The sequence below is a fragment of the Amphiprion ocellaris genome, chromosome 24 (assembly GCF_022539595.1).
Source record: "Amphiprion ocellaris isolate individual 3 ecotype Okinawa chromosome 24, ASM2253959v1, whole genome shotgun sequence".
Taxonomy (NCBI): domain Eukaryota; kingdom Metazoa; phylum Chordata; class Actinopteri; family Pomacentridae; genus Amphiprion; species Amphiprion ocellaris.
This window is the reverse complement of record NC_072789.1, coordinates 2,363,047-2,381,467: the sequence shown is the minus strand read 5'-3', so window position 1 is coordinate 2,381,467 and position 18,421 is coordinate 2,363,047. Positions and strand designations below refer to the sequence as shown.

The following is an 18,421-nucleotide window of genomic DNA, read 5'->3' as shown; positions in this document are numbered from 1 at the left end:
AAATTTTTTTCCCCCCACATTTTCAAACTTTAAAACAGGTCAGTTTTGACCCACAGGACGACACGAGGGTTCAACATTATTGTTACGATGTTAAGATTATTGATAGGTGGACATACATAAATGACACAAACTGGAGCTAGTCGTTATTATGTGACTGCAAAGCCATATAAATCTACTTATATATTTATCTCAGTGTATCTAAGATGTTGTTTTAAGTGGCTGTTTATGTTTTGACACTATCCACATTTTACAGGATAATATGATTTGACCATCTGGATGAATAAGAATGAGTCTGAGGCATGCAGTAGCCACCCTACTGAAGTGTCCTTCAGCAGTGCACTGATCCATACCAGCTCCAGGGAGGCTACCGTGTTGCTTTCCTTGATCTCTGACCTTCCTTTTGAAGGGGAGCAAAGAGAGAAGTTTCCTATGGGGATCAACGGAGTTTGTAGTAGAAACAATGCTCATGTGAATCTGTTTTGTTGTATGAAACACCAGCAGGATGGATGAGTTGTGCCGGTCTGTTTTTCATGCCTGCCTTCTGCTTTCTGTGTCTCTCCTCAGATCTCCACCCTGCAGCGCCAGGGCCGGACTCTGTTCTCCACTGTGCCAGAGACTGCTGAGAAAGAAGCTCATTCTCTCTTTGTCCAAGAGGTAAAACTAACACATACCTGAATGTAAGCCTGCGTTTTCCTTTTTTTTCATTCTCCCATCTTGTCCAAAGCCACAGCCTGTCTTTCGTGACTGAAGCCTTTGTTATTCTTTGACTTGGAGCACCACCATGTTTTCTCTCCTTTCACCCAAACACAGGTGTTTATCATCAGTGCAGATAGTTTAACCAGCTTTAACACTCATCCACTCATATCTTCGGACATGAATCCATCCAAGGATTCACTGTGATGTGTTTACGGTGTATGGGCAATGCTGATTTAATTTTAGAGAAAGCTCTGAAAAAGTGTTAGCTGACCACTCGAAGGACTTAGAGAGAAGGGAAAAGTGATACGGTGGATGTCAGAAATGTTGCTGTTAGCCTTTAAATGAACTTCCATTTGTGTCCCCCACCCTCACATGTTTCCTGACAGTGCAGTAGATTGGCCACAGATGGAATCTGCATTTCATTGGTGGTTTACGTCATGTTGTTTCAGAGGAGCCGTGTGCAGGGGTTGGTTGGGGTGCGGCCTGATAGAACCTGATAGGTGATAGTCCCCCATGGCTGCAGCCAGGAATTAGATCACGACTACATCTGGAGCAGCTGTATGCAGATGGGATGTTTCGGAATTTTTTTTACACTTTTTGTGACCCTTTGCCTCACTCAGCATGTGTTTTTTGTAAATTCGCAGAAATGATGAACACACATTACAAAAAGGAATACAACTGATATTTGTTTTTATAGATGTGTCAGCTGCTTAGGCCACTCCTCTGCACAGGGAAAAGGATGATCCCTCAAAAACATGTTGACTTTGTTGGTCCGAATAGCAATTTCTGGGCCCAATTAATGATGAATATCCAAATATTTGGCTACTATAATTTATTTATATTATTTGCTTCTGTATTTATTAACACAATAAAGGGCATTTCAACAAACAAACATTGCATTAACAATTAAAAAAAAAACAAAAAAAAAACAGTGACATATATTCACAAGAACAGACATTTCTCTAGCCTACCTACACTCTCTTCATGTTTTGCCCCTGGAAGATGAGCATATCTACATTTTCAGGCAAAAATGAACTCCTGGTTTTGTTCACAACATCGCCAGCCTTCGAGAAAATGCGCTCCAACGGGGTGGAAGTGGCCGGAACGCACAGGCAGTATTTGGCTGCTAATGTCTGTTTAGGATAGCGATCACAGGTTTGTTTCCACCATCTAAATGGGCCAGAGTATTAGTATCTCAGAATTAATATTCAGACACCACTACAACAACCCAATATTCTGATTTTCGGATATTCGGGTCCAACCCTAAGAATGAGTAGATGTTAGGAAATCTGAAAAATCTCATTGTAATTGTCTGAATTGCATATTAATACAGGAAAGAGGTGGTGGGTTAGATTTATTTCTCAAAGGTAGGTGGGGTAGCTGCAGACCCCAGAAATAACTCTGGCCCCTTTTGTTTCCTGTGTTTTCTGCAAACCCTCTGCTTCTGCTCTTGTCTAAGTCTAGTCTGGAGTGTTGCTTTTCATTTTAAAATTGCACGGTTTTTACACATACTACAAAATCTGCATGTACTGTTATTGTTCATCAGCTCAAGGCACAAAGTAATGAAGAAGAAAAAGGCTTTGCAGACTTGGCAGAACTCTTTCACATGAGTAGAATCATACAATACAGGAAAGACTAAATACAGACTTTACCTGAGCAAGACACTGCAAGCTCAGGAAATGAACTGTCCTGATGTAATGAAATACTACTTCAAGTTCAGCATAGATGCACACACTCCCTTTATTTTTTTTTTAAGTGAGCCTTTTTGTTGGCTTTATTTGATAGGCGTAGTGAGAGACAGACAGGAAATGGGGAGAAGAGTGGGGGAAGACATGCAGCAAAGGGCCGCGAGCGGGAATCAAACCCGGGCCGCTGCATTGGGAACCAGCCCCTGTACATGGGTCGCCCGCTTAACCTGTTGAGCTATACGGGCGCCCACTCCCTTTATTTTTAACTGAACCTTAACCCTATATGTCCTGACCTCCACAACTTGGTGTGAAATGGAGCCAGAAGTCATGATGACAAAAGGAGGGAATGCTGTTATTTAGGGATGACATTACAGAGTACACAGTTGTGGACCATGAAAAGTTCACCCAAATGTTACAAAAATGAAACTTGTTTGCTTTTTATCTAGTATTAAAAGAATGAGAATCAATCTCAAAGGGTCCTAAATATGTTATTTAACTAATAAAACACAATTTTTTTGGACTTCATAGTGTGTGGCATTCACTAAGTGGTCATTTTCATTGTTTTTAGTCTGTAAAATTACAAAGGAAATGTGAGTCAATGTCCCTAAGTCTAATGTTCATCCTTTTAAATCGCTTCACTTATATAATCTTTTACATCTGTAAAGATTTAAACATAAAAGTATTACATGTAGTAGAGGAATATTTCATTTATAATTTACCAAACACAGAGCGAGCCTTGAATTGATGCCAAAGATAAAAGAAATGCAGCACCTTTTTACTGCCTGACAAATGTTATGATGAATGTTTGTCTTACTAATTCAGTTGGAATTTGTTTTATTGCTGTTACCTTGATCTTTGGATGAGAATCAAATGTACACTCACTTTTCTAAGTTCATTTTAGAAACCCGAACCTGTCTGTGTCTGTACCGTGTAACTGAAGTCGTCCCTCACGTCTCTCTGCTCTCTGTCTCTGCAGTGTATCAAAACCTACAAGTCTGACTGGCATGTCGTCAACTACAAGTATGAGGAGTATTCTGGAGACTTCCGCCAGCTCCCCAAGTGAGTGTGTATGATTTAGTTGTACCATCAGGTGCCAGAGGCTTGTACCAACAGGTCTGTTAACAGTCTGCAACGCAGCATTCATGCAGCTAAGACCACGACTATCTACACTGTTTTAAATGTTGGTTAAATGTTGGTGAGCTGTGCTGGTGTAATAAAAGTCATAAGAAGAAATGAGTAAAGACAGAGATTTGGTTTTGTTTGCAAATGTGAACAACACAGCAAAAGAGACATATTTCCACCAGTAGGATTTTACTTCATGATCAAAATGACAAAAGTCAGACAAAAAAGACAAAAACAAAATATTACAAAAATGACACACAAAACAACAAAAGAATAATGATTTATGATCAAAACTACAAAAAAAGACAAAAAACACAAACGAGACAAAAAGGAAACACAAAATGTCGTTTGTTCAGCCTACCACAATCAGGTATTGTGTGCATTCTCTCTCTGCAGAAGCCCTCCAGGGCATGCTGTACATTGGTATTTACACTCATTGTGTTCCGTGATGCTGCCTTTTGTTTCCAGCACAGTAATTGATTTACCAAGAACCTTAGAAACACGGAAGCCTCTCTTGAAGACTTTTAGCTCTTCTACAAAAACAATAGAAGACTTCCTATGTTTGTGTACCAAAGATAAGCAGGACTATTCTGGGACTGCTCTTGACTGATATTAAAGCTAAAGGAAAGTCCCACAATGCATTATGTGTCCTTGGACGAGCCACTTTCTTTGAGGACAAGAATGAACTTCACAGATGTTGTGTGTAATGTTTAAAACACTGGACTGGACAAACCCAGGCCTTGGCCTTGACAGGGTTTATGCAAATAGTTCCCCAGAGCAGCCTGGGTCTTGCAAAGGTCAAAGGACAAACTGTCCATCAGGAGTTTGAGCTGCAGTCAAAGAAGCAGCTGCAATTTTTCAGCTACATCCTGAGAAGCTTGAAGCATCACTTCAGTTTAATCAATACTGGAATATGGAATTCTGGAATATAACTATATATGTTTTTCATTGATTTCAAACTTTGGTGCCGTGCATTTAGAAATGTACCAAACTAGCTTTTTGTCTAAATGTTTTACAGTCAGCATCTATCACATCTTAGGGACTACAGACTCTAAAATCCTTGAATCTGCACATTCCTCACATGGACATTGTTTGGTCTAAAATACAGCTTCCCAAATCTTTACTGGTGTAATTATAATAAACTGTTTAGTCATACAGTATACTTTCGTGATTCTGATGAACACATTTTATTAGGTTCTGTCTTCAGAGAAAGCTCTGTTGAGATTTTCAGAGCAAGATTTAGAGCCCATAATTTTTTGTTGTTGTTGCACCCGAGGAGGATCCTTGACTTAGGTCAGAGTTCAGTTCCTACGGTGTGACGTAAGTCGATTTTCGCCATAAGTTGTAACTCGGGTGAAAATGTACACAAAGTCGTTAAGCGCATCACCATATCGATCAGTTTACTTATTTGTACAACTACAGTAACGACAAACAGTCATTAGCTCACACTGAAACACAACTTGGTGGGATAATACTGGCGAAAGTGTAAACTGTAAGTCTGACTTACTCTTGGGAGCCATAACGAAGTTAGCGAATGTAACATAATTCAATGTGGCGACAAATGTAAACAAAGCAGTCTTATAATGTCGCGTGACGACGTATTCGTCCGCTCCACTCACCAACTAGTTCCACTGAACCAGTTCCGATGTAACGACAAAACAACGCAAGTCAAGGACGTCGTAAACCGATGACCCCCTGCAGTCACGCTCGTCAGCAAAAATGACACTTCATTTTCATTTTATTGCACAGTTAGTTCAAACTAATAGACATAGAATGTAATACTTATCTGAACATAAAGTAGGAAAGTAGGTAATGTCAAAGTTGTTAATTAAAATAACTGTTTGAATTGTTAGCTAATGGATAAGGGTTGAACATATTAAGTAAATTAATGGTTCACATTTTTTTGCTAAAAAACTCATGGAGGAATTGTTGAAATAACTGAAAATAATACTTAAAATGACAAGACTGACATTCAGAAATAATGGTTGAATGTTTGAAACTGCTAAACATGAATAATGCTATTGTTACTTCAAATGGTAGTATAAATGCAGCATCTGGAAAAAAATACCTGTAACAGTTCATTTGAAATATATTGGTAGTGTCCATGAAGTGGTATCTGAGTTTATCTCATACATGGAAATGTTAGGGAAATATTGTGTTTTTGTTGTATGCACATTCTTTTTTTGAAGTTATTTTTTTGGCCTTTTTTCGGCACAGTGAAAGAGAGACAGGAAACAGGGGAGAAGAGTTGGGGAAAGACATGCAGCAAAGGGCCGCGAGCGGGAATCGAACCCGGGCCGCTGCATCGGGAACCAGCCCCTGTATATGGGTCGCCTGCTTAACGCGTTGAGCAATACGGGCGCCCTGCATGGACATTCTTAATTTAACCTTGAACTTGTATTTTTACATGTATGTTTAAGATTTTGCCCATGAATTCTCGCAGTTGTTTGTTTTTGTGTTTTAACATGTAAAGTGTGTAGACACTTTGAGAAATGTGCACTGTGAATAATGTGACGTCCAACTAAGTGTCAGTTCTGACTTATCTTTTCCTTCTTGTTTTAGTAAGGTGTTGAGACCTGAGAAACTGGCACCTCACCTGTTTGAGGTGGATGAAGATGTGGAAAAAGATGAGGTACGAGTCCCAGTCCTTTAGGAAATCCTGTTTGTCTCACAGTCTTCTCATGACCCACCTTTGCTCATAAGAGTAAACGGAGCTTGCAACATCTTGAAGCGTTAACAACGATTCTGCAACTAATCCATTGTTCCTCAAATACCAAACCCTGTTTTAATAGAAACATAACAAGGAAATTCTGCTTTTGTTTATTGCCCAACATTGTGTCTTTTTTTATTTTCATTGCTCTTTTACAAGTCAAACTCAAGCCCCTTCCATAATGTAGGCTTGCCCTGCTTATCTGAAATATCTTCATGACATCTGTAGCAGTTTAATGGAACATGCCTTCCCAATAATGGCCTCACTTCAGACATTGATTTAACCAAAGGCCAGTGACCTTTAATGGAATTACCATCATGACTGAAACCTCTTGAGATTAAAAAAAGTGCCGTGTTGATCTTAATGTTGATCTTAATGAAGTGCATTCCTTACAGACTATCCTCCTGTTTGCCTTGAGTTCAGTCAGCAAATTCTTAAGCTCAAAGCAAAGTGTGTAGCTATAAGTACGTGAGAGTGTGTTGGTTTTCCACCGATGGAGGAGAGGAATAGGTATAATAAACATCTTCTTTTTGCATGCTTTTTGTTTAATGTTTTTTGTTTCTTCCTCCTCCAGGACACAGCTTCTCTCGGCTCGCAGAAGGGAGGAGTGTCTAAACACGGCTGGCTGTACAAAGGCAACATGAACAGTGCAATTAGCGTTACTATGCGGGTGGGTACAATTGTGTGAGTTTTACTTGCGATTAAATCTGTCTGTTAGATATCCCCTGTCATTCTTCTCTGCTTTGGATGCTGAAAGCAACAGAAACTTTGGCGATTTTGATGATAAACGTTGATTGGCAATTTTTCCTTAATGATTCTTGAATGAATTCCCAGACAGTGTGATAATCAGTCTGTAAAAACACTGTCTTTGGCATAAGATAACTATTACAAATTGTTCAGACTTAGAAAAATGAATGATGAAGTTTCCAAGGAAGAAATTCACTTGTGGCAACAAACCAAATCAATCCCGGTAGCTTTCGATCTTTACCTGTGATCATTACAGCACTCATTTTATGCTTAGTAGCGCACTTCTTTTCAGAAAATTGAACAATAAAGACAGTATGCACCTGTCTAAGATGAGTTAAATAGTCTTCTGTCTAATTTAAATTCCAATAATGCAGTGATTTTAAAGTATAATCCACTAATCCACGTGTTAATGTGGCTATTACAGTGCAGTAAAATCCAGTGGAGAAGGAAATGCTCAGATCTGCTTCTTAAGTAAAAGTAGGAAGTGATGCCAAGGAGAGAAAATATTCTGCTGCACTTCAATCTGCAGTTAGTTTGATAATCAGTTAGCTGTTGTTGTAATTTTTCAAGAACAAAATCGAAATATTTTGTGTGGAAAATTTGCCAACTAGTTCCACGTAACCAGTTCCGATGTAACAACGAAATGCCATTTGTCGTATATGGAGGACCTTCTGTAACAAGTTTTGACGTAAAGACGTTTAAAAATCACATGTATAGTAGTTTGATTAAACAAGCAGTATAATTTATTAATCTGAATTTGTAAAACTGTAACAGTAGAAGTTGATTTTAAGATAAAATCAAAAGTAGCCAACATCTATCTTATTCCCTCTGCATATAGTAAAAGCCCATTAGCCTTCGCTTTGGGTAGCCCACTGCTTGACATAATTTCAGTGTACTCCTGAGCTTTCCCATGCCCCATCTCCAGTTGATAGTATTTTTAGACAGAAAGAGGCCATCTGGGATGTTAACGTTCTCTATTTTCATCCTTTAGTCCTTCAAGAGGAGGTACTTCCATCTTGCTCAGCTGGGCGATGGATCCTACAACCTCAACTTCTACAAAGACGAGAACACCTCCAAGGAGCCCAAAGGAACCATTTTTCTTGACTCATGCATGGGAGTTGTCCAGGTAAAGGACCCTACATAATGGGAGATTTGAAACTAAAGCCTCCTGGAATGTAATTAAAGTCCAATTAAAAGAGTCAGCATGGACTGTATACAGTCATTGTTTGTGTCTGATGTCTTTCAGAACAGCAAAGTGCGTCGGTTTGCCTTTGAGCTGAAGATGCAGGATAAGAGCACGTTCTTGCTGGCTGCAGACAGCGAAGCAGAGATGGACGAGTGGATCAGCACCTTAAACAAGATTCTCCACAGCAGCTTTGAGCATGCCATGCAGGAGAAAAGGAACGGAGACCTTCACGATGGTGTGCAACTCAGTTATTATTTGCACGTGTCTGTTTGCCTGCCTTATGGTGTTTGTTGTCATCTGTTTGTTTGATTCCTTTTGATGCTTTCTGCAGCTGCGAGCTTCTTCAATTTTCCTGAACCTCATGGAATAATTAATGTCCAGAACAACAACAGCTTCATTATCAGTCCTTTTTCCTCTGTTCCTGTAATTCCCCTTTGTTTCACAGTAAGGCAGAGACCAACACTTCATTATACTTTTATTTAACAGCCACAGCTAACAGAGCTCATGTTGATCTCTTCAACAGACGAGGAGCATCTAAAAACAGACCTTTCCTCTGGAAGTTTTCAAGACACCTTTCAGGTAGAGTGTTTTTCCATCTCCACTGACATATTAGAACAATGTTTGCCATCTTTATTTCGCCACTCAACAAGCTAAATCTCTTACCATGTCGTCCTTAAACTGTAGAGGTGCTTTGGATGTCCCATGAGTTCACATGGAACAATCTGAATTCTAAATGGAGTTTTGCTTTGAGCAGAATAGCTAAACATCTGTATTTCCTGAAACCAGGTCCCCACATTTTCCTCTCGGTGCTTACCAGGCAAACATCTGGTATAGTGTGTTTGGTCTCCAAATGTAGAGGCCAGACAAGGCCAACACTTGTGCTGAACAGGAATGCAGTGTTGTAACGTGGCAGTCTGAAAACATTTACAGTAAAAGCACAATTTGTGTTATTCTGTGTTTAGCCATCATAGAGATTTACAACTGCATGTATGAATTTTTGATGTGATTTTGTGTGATGTGAGAGGAGTTTTTCGCAGTGATGAACCCACCTGGATTTATGCATACGGAGCTACTTAGGAGCGTAAATATTGGACTGAGCTTCATCACACAACTACAAATGAATGCTTTATGTGTGCTGTATCTGTTGAAAGTATAAATAGTTCATTGTTCACTCACAGTAACACAATATTATAATTATTAAAATAGAATTATTATAATATCTACAGCCGCTTGCACTGCAATAAGTTAACGTAAACCTGAGACTTGGTTTTTTATTTTACTCTGTAGCAGTACAATCTTTATTCACTGTATTTTTTGACAACTTTTTGTAAAAACATATGATATAATATTAATAAATGCATGTATTTACAACTTGCCAATCTTCCCACAAGTAAAAATGATGAACTAATTATTCTTTTTTGTCGTTTAAACATTAGTATTGTATAACTTGGAAAGATTAAATGATGAAAACATATCTAGATCTGGACCTCACAAATGAGGAGGCAAAAGAAGATTGTTGTGTGCACTGATCATGTTGTTCTTGGATTTCCTAATTCTGTTGATTTGTATGATTGTTTCCATACCCCTTCTTTTTAAATAATCACCTCTCTGTTTGTACACAGTCCAATTTATGTCTTGTTTTTAACAGACTGCCAGAGATATCGAATCCAAAATGAGAAGTGAAGCTCGCCTCAAGCTGTTTACTCTGGACCCAGACACACAGGTGAAGAAGCTAACTCTACAGTCTTGTGCATTCTGTAGGAGTATTGTTTATTTTGTCTAGTTGCACCACACAGACTTCACTTATATTTTTGTTGTGGCAATGGATAGTGGAAACCTTTTGACATCAACTCCTGTTTCCATAGAAACTGGACTTTTCTGGCATTGAACCAGATGTGCGGCAGTTTGAAGAGAAATTTGGAAAGAGAGTCCTGGTCAGCTGCAACGACCTGTCGTTCAACCTGCAGGGCTGTGTTGCAGAGAATGAAGAGGGACCAACAACCAATGTAGGTTTCAGTGATAACTGACAGTCAAATGTAGTGTTGTCTGGATGTGTATTTTTCAGGATAAGAACCTGCCCTCGACGTAATTCCGGAAAATGTCCTCCAGCAAATGAGGGCGAGCTTTAAATCACTTAAGAAGATCACAGACAGTTCAGATGGCCCACTTGGCTGGCCCCCGTCAAAACTGGTGTTGCTGGCACAAGGAATGGCTATTGCCATAGCAACCAGCCAGGGCCTCCCACCATGCATTCACACCAGTCTGAGGCTGGTTTCCTGCTCTCATTCTCCAAAGTCTCTGTCTGTGTGGAAGGAGCACTCCTTCAGCACTCAACGCTGAGCTGGGAAACCACAGTTATTAGCTCTCAAGCTACTCAGAGCACACACACACACACACACACACACACACACACACACACACACACACACACACACACACACACACACACACACACACACACACACACACACACACACACACACACACACACACACACACACAAATGACTTTGTGTAATGGAAATGCATGGTGGAAAGACTGAATGGGATGATGAATTATACCAGTGGTACATTTGGTCTTAGTGGAAAATGAGAAGTGCATTAGGAAGGATGAGTATCCGTTCAACTGTTACTTTCTTTTTACTTTTTTCTTTCTCTGCTTTTCTATTTGATCTTTGGCTGCTCAACGTTTTGCTTTCTCTCTTTTGTCATTAAAGGTGGAGCCTTTCTATGTCGTCCTGTCCCTGTTTGACATCCAGAACAGTAGAAAGATCTCCGCCGACTTCCATGTGGATCTTAATCACCCTTTGGTCCGACAAATGACATCTGGTTATGGTAGCGGACCAAACATGCAAATTAGTGGCGGCAGCAGTGATGGTCCCCACAGGCTGGCCAGTGAACTGCCAGAGGGGGCCCTCCAGTACCCCAGACAGGGGGTGTTCTCAGTCACTTGCCCCCATCCAGAGATCTTCCTGGTTGCCAGAATTGAGAAGGTCCTACAGGGAGGGATCACCCACTGTACTGAACCCTACATGAAGAGTTCAGACTCTGCTAAGGTAGATGTGTGAGCAGAGATGAGGATGTAAATAGCAGCATGCTTCTCATCTTGTATAATTAGTTTGTAAAATGAATCACTTTTTTCTGTAGATTTGTCAAAAGGTGCTGAAGAATGCCAAGACAGCTTGCAGCAGACTGGGGCAGTACAGGATGCCATTTGCCTGGGCTGCAAGGTGTGAACCCAGCTTATCCTAAACTAAGCTAACTAAACAAAAACAATATATTGCACCAAGATAAGCCAGACTTCTACTACAGGCGTTAGAGTGGTATAAATATTCTCATCTAACACTTCACCTCCAAATCATCTTAGCTATTGTTGTTTCTGTAAGTAGACCTATTCTGTTGCTGATGACTTCTTGTAGTGAAGAAAAACTTTTAGCTTTTACGAATGAAGGAGACCTGTTTTTTTATCTTGTGATGCCACATCATGATTCAGCGTTAAACTACAGCATACAAACTCAGCTGAAACTGAAAGAAAAAACTGCCTGTCGAGACACCCATTTTTAAATTAGTGGCATAGAACTGACATTTCCCTCTTCTCCATCTAACCCACTGGTTTTGTCTCTCTCTGCAGGCCTGTGTTTAAAGATGCATCAGGGACTTTGGACAAAAATGCACGTTTCTCAGCTCTTTGCAGGCAGGACAGCAGCAAGCTGTCAGATGAGGACATGTTCAAACTGCTTACTGACTTCCGAAAGTATGTTTTTTTTTTTTCTCTGGCTTTTCTATCTTGCTAAAACTTGTTTTGACACATCTTTGTAATATAGTGTTTCTTTCCCTGTTTTCCCAACAGACCAGAGAAAATGGCCAAACTCCCTGTGCTCTTGGGGAACTTAGATGTGACAATTGATAACGTGGCCCCGGATGTAACCAGTAAACTCTCCAAATATTTACAAACTCACTTCTAACTGTCTATTTATATTCTTCATACTGTACACTGTGATCCCTCATCTCCTTTCCTGCCTGTAGATTGTGTCACTTCGTCTTACATCCCTGTGAAGAACTTTGAAAGAAATGGACCAGGCAGTGCTCTGCTGGAGGTGGAGGAGTTTGTGCCTTGTATTGCCAAGTGCTCCCAACCATTCACCATCTATAAAAACCACCTCTATGTCTACCCAAAACACCTCAAGTATGACGGGCAGAAATCTTTCGCTAAGGTACATACAGAAAGGGTGCATAATATCACACAAGTCTGTTATTTTGAGCTTCACTGTTTACATGATTTGCACAATCAATGGTTTATCTTTTATGTGCGACATTAAATGTCCTTCCAAAATATAGACCATATCCTTTTTGGGACGTAATGCTTTTATTTGGCTGGCATTCTCATTTCATCAACATTTTGTGTTCCTGTTTAGCCTAAAAGACTACTGGCAACTGCCTGAAGCTTGTTCAGCCAAGCAGCAGAGCTGGATAGAATTATCCGTGCATGGAACAGCACTTTGTGATTAATGCATTAATACAGGGTTGTTATTTTCACTAGGTCAGCCCCATAAAGGAAACCAACCTGTCTTCTCTTCCCATCTCTCTCGCCACACTCTGTTATTTTAAATGAGAGCTTTGAAATCTTTGCCTGTAATATTTTTCTTCTTTTTATTGAAACTTGTGGCCATCTGTAATGGACCCAGAGAGGAACAATAGAGAAAGTGCCAGAAAATTGTTTCTTTCCCAAGAGAGAAATCTTGGAAATGGTTCTTACTTTTCCAATATTTTCTGCTTTTCTGTTTACTTTTGTCTCCCCTGTTCAGGCGAGGAACATTGCTGTTTGCATTGAATTCAAGGACTCTGATGAGGATGACGCCCAGCTGCTAAAGGTACATTTACATGCTACAGAAGGCTGTTGTCAATCCACATTTTTGCATATTTCCTAGTCTGAACATATACGCTTCAGACCAACAGAGTTGTACACTTGAGATACATTACTTGAACATAACACACTCTCTAATTGCAAGTATGGTGACTTTGACTTGACAAAAAGACCAAAGACTCAAGTTTGAACCGTGGCTTCACTTGGCCTTCAGACTTCCAGGTGCTCCTTGCAAAGGAATGACAACAAACATTTGAGTTTTTGAGGATTGTGATACAAAGGCTTTATAGTTTAGAGTTTTGCCCTAAAGTTGGAGTAACGCCCTTCGTTTTCGGGTGATGCCAGGAACTTCTTTGAACTACGCTCATAGCAAACTGACTGGTATGTTGAATTATATTTTAAAATGTATTAAATTTAATATAGGATTTGGTATTCTTCATTTTGCCTCATGGTTTAATTTTGGACTTTTTGGTCTTGACTTGATTTGCTGTTTTTCACTTGAGAAGTGACGGACTTGACTTGGGGGCTTTTGCAATTTGGTCTTAAGTTGAGACTTGCCTTTGCACTTGGTCTTAAGCTTGGGACTCAACTCTAGACACTTATGTAGGTCTGGACTTGGTACTTAACTGTGTTGTTGTTGGCCTGGACTTTAGACTCAGTGGTTTTGACTGAAGAATTGATTTAGGATTCCTTGATCTTGACTCGGGTCAGGACTTTGGACTTGTTCGTCTTGACTTGTGACTCAACATGGAACTCGCTGGCCATGAATTAAGTCTTAATTATTTTTAATTCTTGATGTGAAGCTTCATGACAAAGCAGCAAGCACATTAAACATTAAACAACTCAATGACTGTCAGTAAAAGCATGCGTTCATACCTCTCTCTGTCATGATTGATTATTGATTTTCTTTTATGTTTTGAATCTCCTGTAGTGCATCTACGGCCGCCCAGGAGGGCCTCTGTTCATGAAGCAGGCGTTTGCAGCCGTCCTGCACCACCAGCAGAACCCTGAGTTCTATGATGAGGTATTTCTCTGCTCATGTTCCTCACAAAGTTTAATTGATGTTCTGGCTATTGCAGTCTGCTTATTATTGCCTCTAAACCTTCAGTGGAGAGACAGATGGCATCAATGGCGTAGCCTTAAAGCTGAAAGTAATTTTTTCAGTTTTGAAATGAGAGGCTACCTTTCACCTCGTCTTATGTTACTTGAGCACATTTCAGTGGTATGCATTTTTAACTTTTATTTTCCTGAATAAAGTTTCTTCTGTATTAGGGAAGCAATCTCAAGAATCTGTGTTTTTCTCACCCTCAGATAAAGATAGAGCTGCCTACTCAGCTGCACGAGAAGCACCATCTTCTCTTCACCTTCTACCATGTTAGTTGTGACAGCAACAGCAAGAAGAAAGACCTGGTGGAGACTCCAGGTGGGCTTGTCATCTTTTCCCACTATGAATGTCAAACTTGAGCTATTATTTCATGTGCGTGCATGAAATAGAAACTAGCAAATTAAGTATCTGCAGTGCATGATGTGCAGGGATGAGAATTTTCCGCGAATCCGCGGAATTCCGAGTTTTTTTCCGCCGAAAGTATAGCTTTTGTGAATCGTGTAAATCCGTTGAGAAAATTGTAGGGGGGTAGGCAAGCGGCCGGCCGGCCGACGCGTCGCGAGCCGAGGCTTGTGATGGCCGCCCGCCGTGATGGCCATCCCGCCGCCGACATCTTTCGGCAACGCGCATTGCAACGCGCATTGCAACGGGGGGGGGGACAGTTTCCGAGTTTTTTTCCATTTGTCATTCTCATCCCTGGATGTGGGTAAAACCGTTTCATACAGGCATACATTGGTGCTAGTTGTTAGTTAGTTGTTAAATATCCCCATTGAGTGGAGATACTTTAAAATTCAGATCGTTATGTTCCTGCTGCCCCAGTAATGATGCTCCTTTACAAATGCATCACTGCACCTGTGCTTTTTTCCAGTGGGGTCAGCATGGCTGCCTCTGCTGAAGGATGGCAGGGTCATCATAAATGAACAACAGCTGCCTGTGGCTGCCAATCTACCTGCAGGGTACCTCGGCTCCCAGGATGGTGTTAACAAGGTAAAAACATCTGATTATTTTAGCAAAGTTACATTTGGAAATAGCATGCACTGATGGTCATGAGAGGGCTGAGATTTCAAGACCTTCTAAGAAACACAAATAGCAAATAATTGCTGCAAATATAATTTTTTTTAGTCAAGAATGTAAGAGCTAGGTATTTACGGTATGTAAAACACTGTTTTTATGCATTTCACTCAAACTGTTTAGAATGCAGTTCATGATTAATGGATATAGATTTCATCCTATTAGCTATGATTGGATTGGGACCTGATGGAGGTCCAGCGGGCAAGCGCACAAAAAGCCTGTGAAATCTGATCAGTATTAAAATGTAATCCACTAAAACTAACAATCAATAGAATCCCACCACTGAGGACCACCAGTGCTCTGATGCAGAGCTAATGGGTTTACTGTAAATCTAATTAAAGCTGAGGTATGATGTATACAAAAATGGCTCATCAACTAAGCATTTTATGCATAAAGTTGATTGCTGATTGGAAATTTTACATTTTCCGAGTTTTTTTCCATTTGTCATTCTCATCCCTGTTAACTAATTAAAGTCACTGTATTTGTATGGTTAATCAGCAATTAAAGTAAAGTTCATGCTTAGTGTTGGCAGGGTTGTTATGTTCTTAGATGATAGTGTACACAGACCACACCACGCACCATTAAAACCACATGCCTGCTATTGTGTAGGTCTCCCTTGTGTCCTGTGGTTTGTTGACGCAGGCAGCTTATCCTTTGGGTCCAGTGGGTTGCTGCGTGGGGCCTCTGTGGATCAGACTAATCTCACAGATGTTTGATCAGATTGACATCTGTGAAGTATAGAGACTGGATGGATACTTCGGCCTCTATGTCATATTCCTCAAGCTGTTCCTGTGCAGTTTTTACAGTGTGGCTGGTGGGGAACATTGTCCTGCTGTGGCACGCTGCTGCCATTGGGAGGCGCCATGTGCTTAGTTAGAAGCAAAGTGTAGTTGGGTAAAACGTGTCAAAGTAACATCCATTCATCACACTGTGACTTTCAGCATGTGCTTGGGGTGGTTTGCAGTAGAGTGTGAAACAGCCTGGAGGAGAGTAAACACCTCCATGTCAGAGTTACGGTGGAAAGCATTGGATTGTTTCCTTATATCTCTGGATCTTGGTTATGAGTAACAAGATAATGAAGCATGAGACAGACAGATAGACAGACAGACAGATTGGTGCAGCATCAACAGGAACCATTATGGTGAAGAGAGAGCTGAGCTGGAAGGCAAACTTTCAATTTGGCATTGAATCTATGTTCCCACCCTCGCCGAAGTTCTTTAGCTCTCGTCAGTGGCTCAAAAGAATGAGATTGTGGATACAAGGGGCCAAATTGAGTCACCACTGTAGGAACTTGGACATCTGGAGGGAAGCTGGACTAGAGTCACTGTCAGTAGATGTGGTTCAGGCATCTGATTAGGATTCCTCCAGGGGATGGATGGATGGATGGATGGATGGATGGATGGATGGATGGTTGGATGGATGGAATTCACATCATGTGTCGGTGGTTTTATTGTAGTTGATTGGTGTACCTGCCTCTAGCAAGTGGTTATATGTCCTTTGACTTCTCATAGTAGGACTAGCTCATAAAATTATAATTATTAATATATATATATTAATAGTTATGCAATCATTGGATAGTCAAAGACTCAGATATGTAATTTGCTTTTCCAATAAAGCACTATGGTTCTTCAGAGTACAACATTTTGAAGCATATCTTTTGTGAAAACAAGTCCTGGAATTTGATGCATTGTGTTTACCCAAGGACAGCAGTTCTCTTGTCATTTATAGGCCTAGTAGCTCATGCATTTTTTTCATAAGAGCTGTATTATGAACTACATAATTTTGCCCATCTTACCCTGTAGCCCTATGGCTCCAGAGCATTAACTGATGCCTGCTTGTCATTGCAGCACTCTGGTTTGGAGATCAAATGGGTAGATGGAGGCAAACCTCTCTTCAAAGTCTCGACTCATCTTTTTTCCACAGTTTACACTCAGGTATATTCACATATCACACAATTTATCCATCATGATGCGTCAGTTCATCTCACCTGCCCACTCTGCATATCGATGTGATATAAGCCTCTACATAACATGTTTCCCTTAGGATCAGCACTTGCACAACTTCTTCCACCACTGTCAAAACATGGAGATGTCAGAACAAGCTTCAGAGGGAGAGCTGGTCAAGTACCTGAAGGTATTTAGAGCTCTGTTTATTTCTAAAGCCCCAAGAAAAATAGCGCACACCCTTTTGTTCTTGCCCCATCAAATACAATTTTTCCATCTAGCATTTAAGGGAATATGACAAGCCGGTGAGGCTGCACAGTGGTGTAGTGGTTAGCACTTTTGCCTTGCAGCGAGAAGATCCCTGGTTCGCGTCCCGGCTTTCCCGGGATCTTTCTGCATGGAGTTTGCATGTTCTCCCTGTGCATGCGTGGGTTTTCTCCGGGTACTCCGGCTTCCTCCCACAGTCCAAAAATATGCTGAGGTTAATTGATTATTCTAAATTGCCTGTAAGTGTGAATGTGAGAGTGATTGTTTGTCTCTGTATGTAGCCCTGTGACAGACTGGTGACCTGTCTAGGGTGTCCCCTGCCTTCGCCTGAGTCAGCTGGGATAGACTCCAGCCCCCCCATGACCCTAGTGAGGATTAAGCGGTGTATAGATAATGGATAATGGACAAGCCGGTGTCTACGTTCATTCAGTGTTTGTTTCCCTCCTAGAGTCTCCATGCGATGGAAGGCCATGTGATGGTCAATTTTCTGCCTACCATCCTCAACCAGCTGTTCTGTGTTCTTACCAGAGCAACACATGAGGATGTGGCTGTCAACGTGACCAGGCAAGACACACACATGAAATACCTGGCTTCCAGCAGCAGAAAACAAAGTGATACAGCTAGTTTTATGGTCTCTTTAAACAAACTTAATATGTAGAAAATGATCAAAACAGCACAGAACAGACCTTTTCTGCATTTCTCTTTAATGGCTTAATCCTTTTTCTCATTAGACACTCTCTACTAGCATTTATGCTCTATGTGTGCTTCATATTTCCGTTGTGTGTTACTCGTCTTTGAAGCTCTGTAGGCATTGTGTAAATGAGGTGTCAGTGCTGTGAAATGAAAACATGTAATTCCTATCTTTGGATTGTTCCCTCTAGCAAGCCTCACCTCCTGCTGTCTTATGCTTTATTGTTTTTACTTCACTCTCTTTTTAGGGTGATGGTTCATGTAGTAGCACAGTGCCACGAAGAGGGACTTGAACATTACCTGAGATCATATGTCAAGGTGCGATCTTTTCTC

General features: G+C 40.7%; 1 protein-coding gene across 13 annotated transcripts in view; it reads left to right on the top strand.

Moving 5' to 3' along the window:
* Window positions 1-18,421, top strand: part of dock9b (dedicator of cytokinesis 9b) — a 70,936-nt gene that overhangs the window by 30,168 nt on the left and 22,347 nt on the right. For all 13 annotated transcript variants that reach the window (XR_008600851.1, XR_008600852.1, XM_035946392.2 and 10 more), the window contains exons 3-24: window positions 565-654; window positions 3,361-3,443; window positions 6,069-6,138; window positions 6,791-6,886; window positions 7,955-8,089; window positions 8,210-8,384; window positions 8,673-8,728; window positions 9,798-9,872; window positions 10,015-10,155; window positions 10,866-11,204; window positions 11,296-11,378; window positions 11,780-11,902; window positions 11,999-12,078; window positions 12,175-12,362; window positions 12,954-13,019; window positions 13,944-14,036; window positions 14,324-14,435; window positions 14,986-15,104; window positions 17,036-17,122; window positions 17,232-17,321; window positions 17,847-17,962; window positions 18,337-18,406. Coding sequence is in view for 11 of the 13 variants with exons in the window: in XM_035946392.2 (XP_035802285.2) it covers window positions 565-654; window positions 3,361-3,443; window positions 6,069-6,138; window positions 6,791-6,886; window positions 7,955-8,089; window positions 8,210-8,384; window positions 8,673-8,728; window positions 9,798-9,872; window positions 10,015-10,155; window positions 10,866-11,204; window positions 11,296-11,378; window positions 11,780-11,902; window positions 11,999-12,078; window positions 12,175-12,362; window positions 12,954-13,019; window positions 13,944-14,036; window positions 14,324-14,435; window positions 14,986-15,104; window positions 17,036-17,122; window positions 17,232-17,321; window positions 17,847-17,962; window positions 18,337-18,406 (2,487 nt within the window). In the remaining 2 variants the exon portion in view is untranslated. The remainder of the gene's footprint in view (window positions 1-564; window positions 655-3,360; window positions 3,444-6,068; window positions 6,139-6,790; window positions 6,887-7,954; window positions 8,090-8,209; window positions 8,385-8,672; window positions 8,729-9,797; window positions 9,873-10,014; window positions 10,156-10,865; window positions 11,205-11,295; window positions 11,379-11,779; window positions 11,903-11,998; window positions 12,079-12,174; window positions 12,363-12,953; window positions 13,020-13,943; window positions 14,037-14,323; window positions 14,436-14,985; window positions 15,105-17,035; window positions 17,123-17,231; window positions 17,322-17,846; window positions 17,963-18,336; window positions 18,407-18,421) is intronic.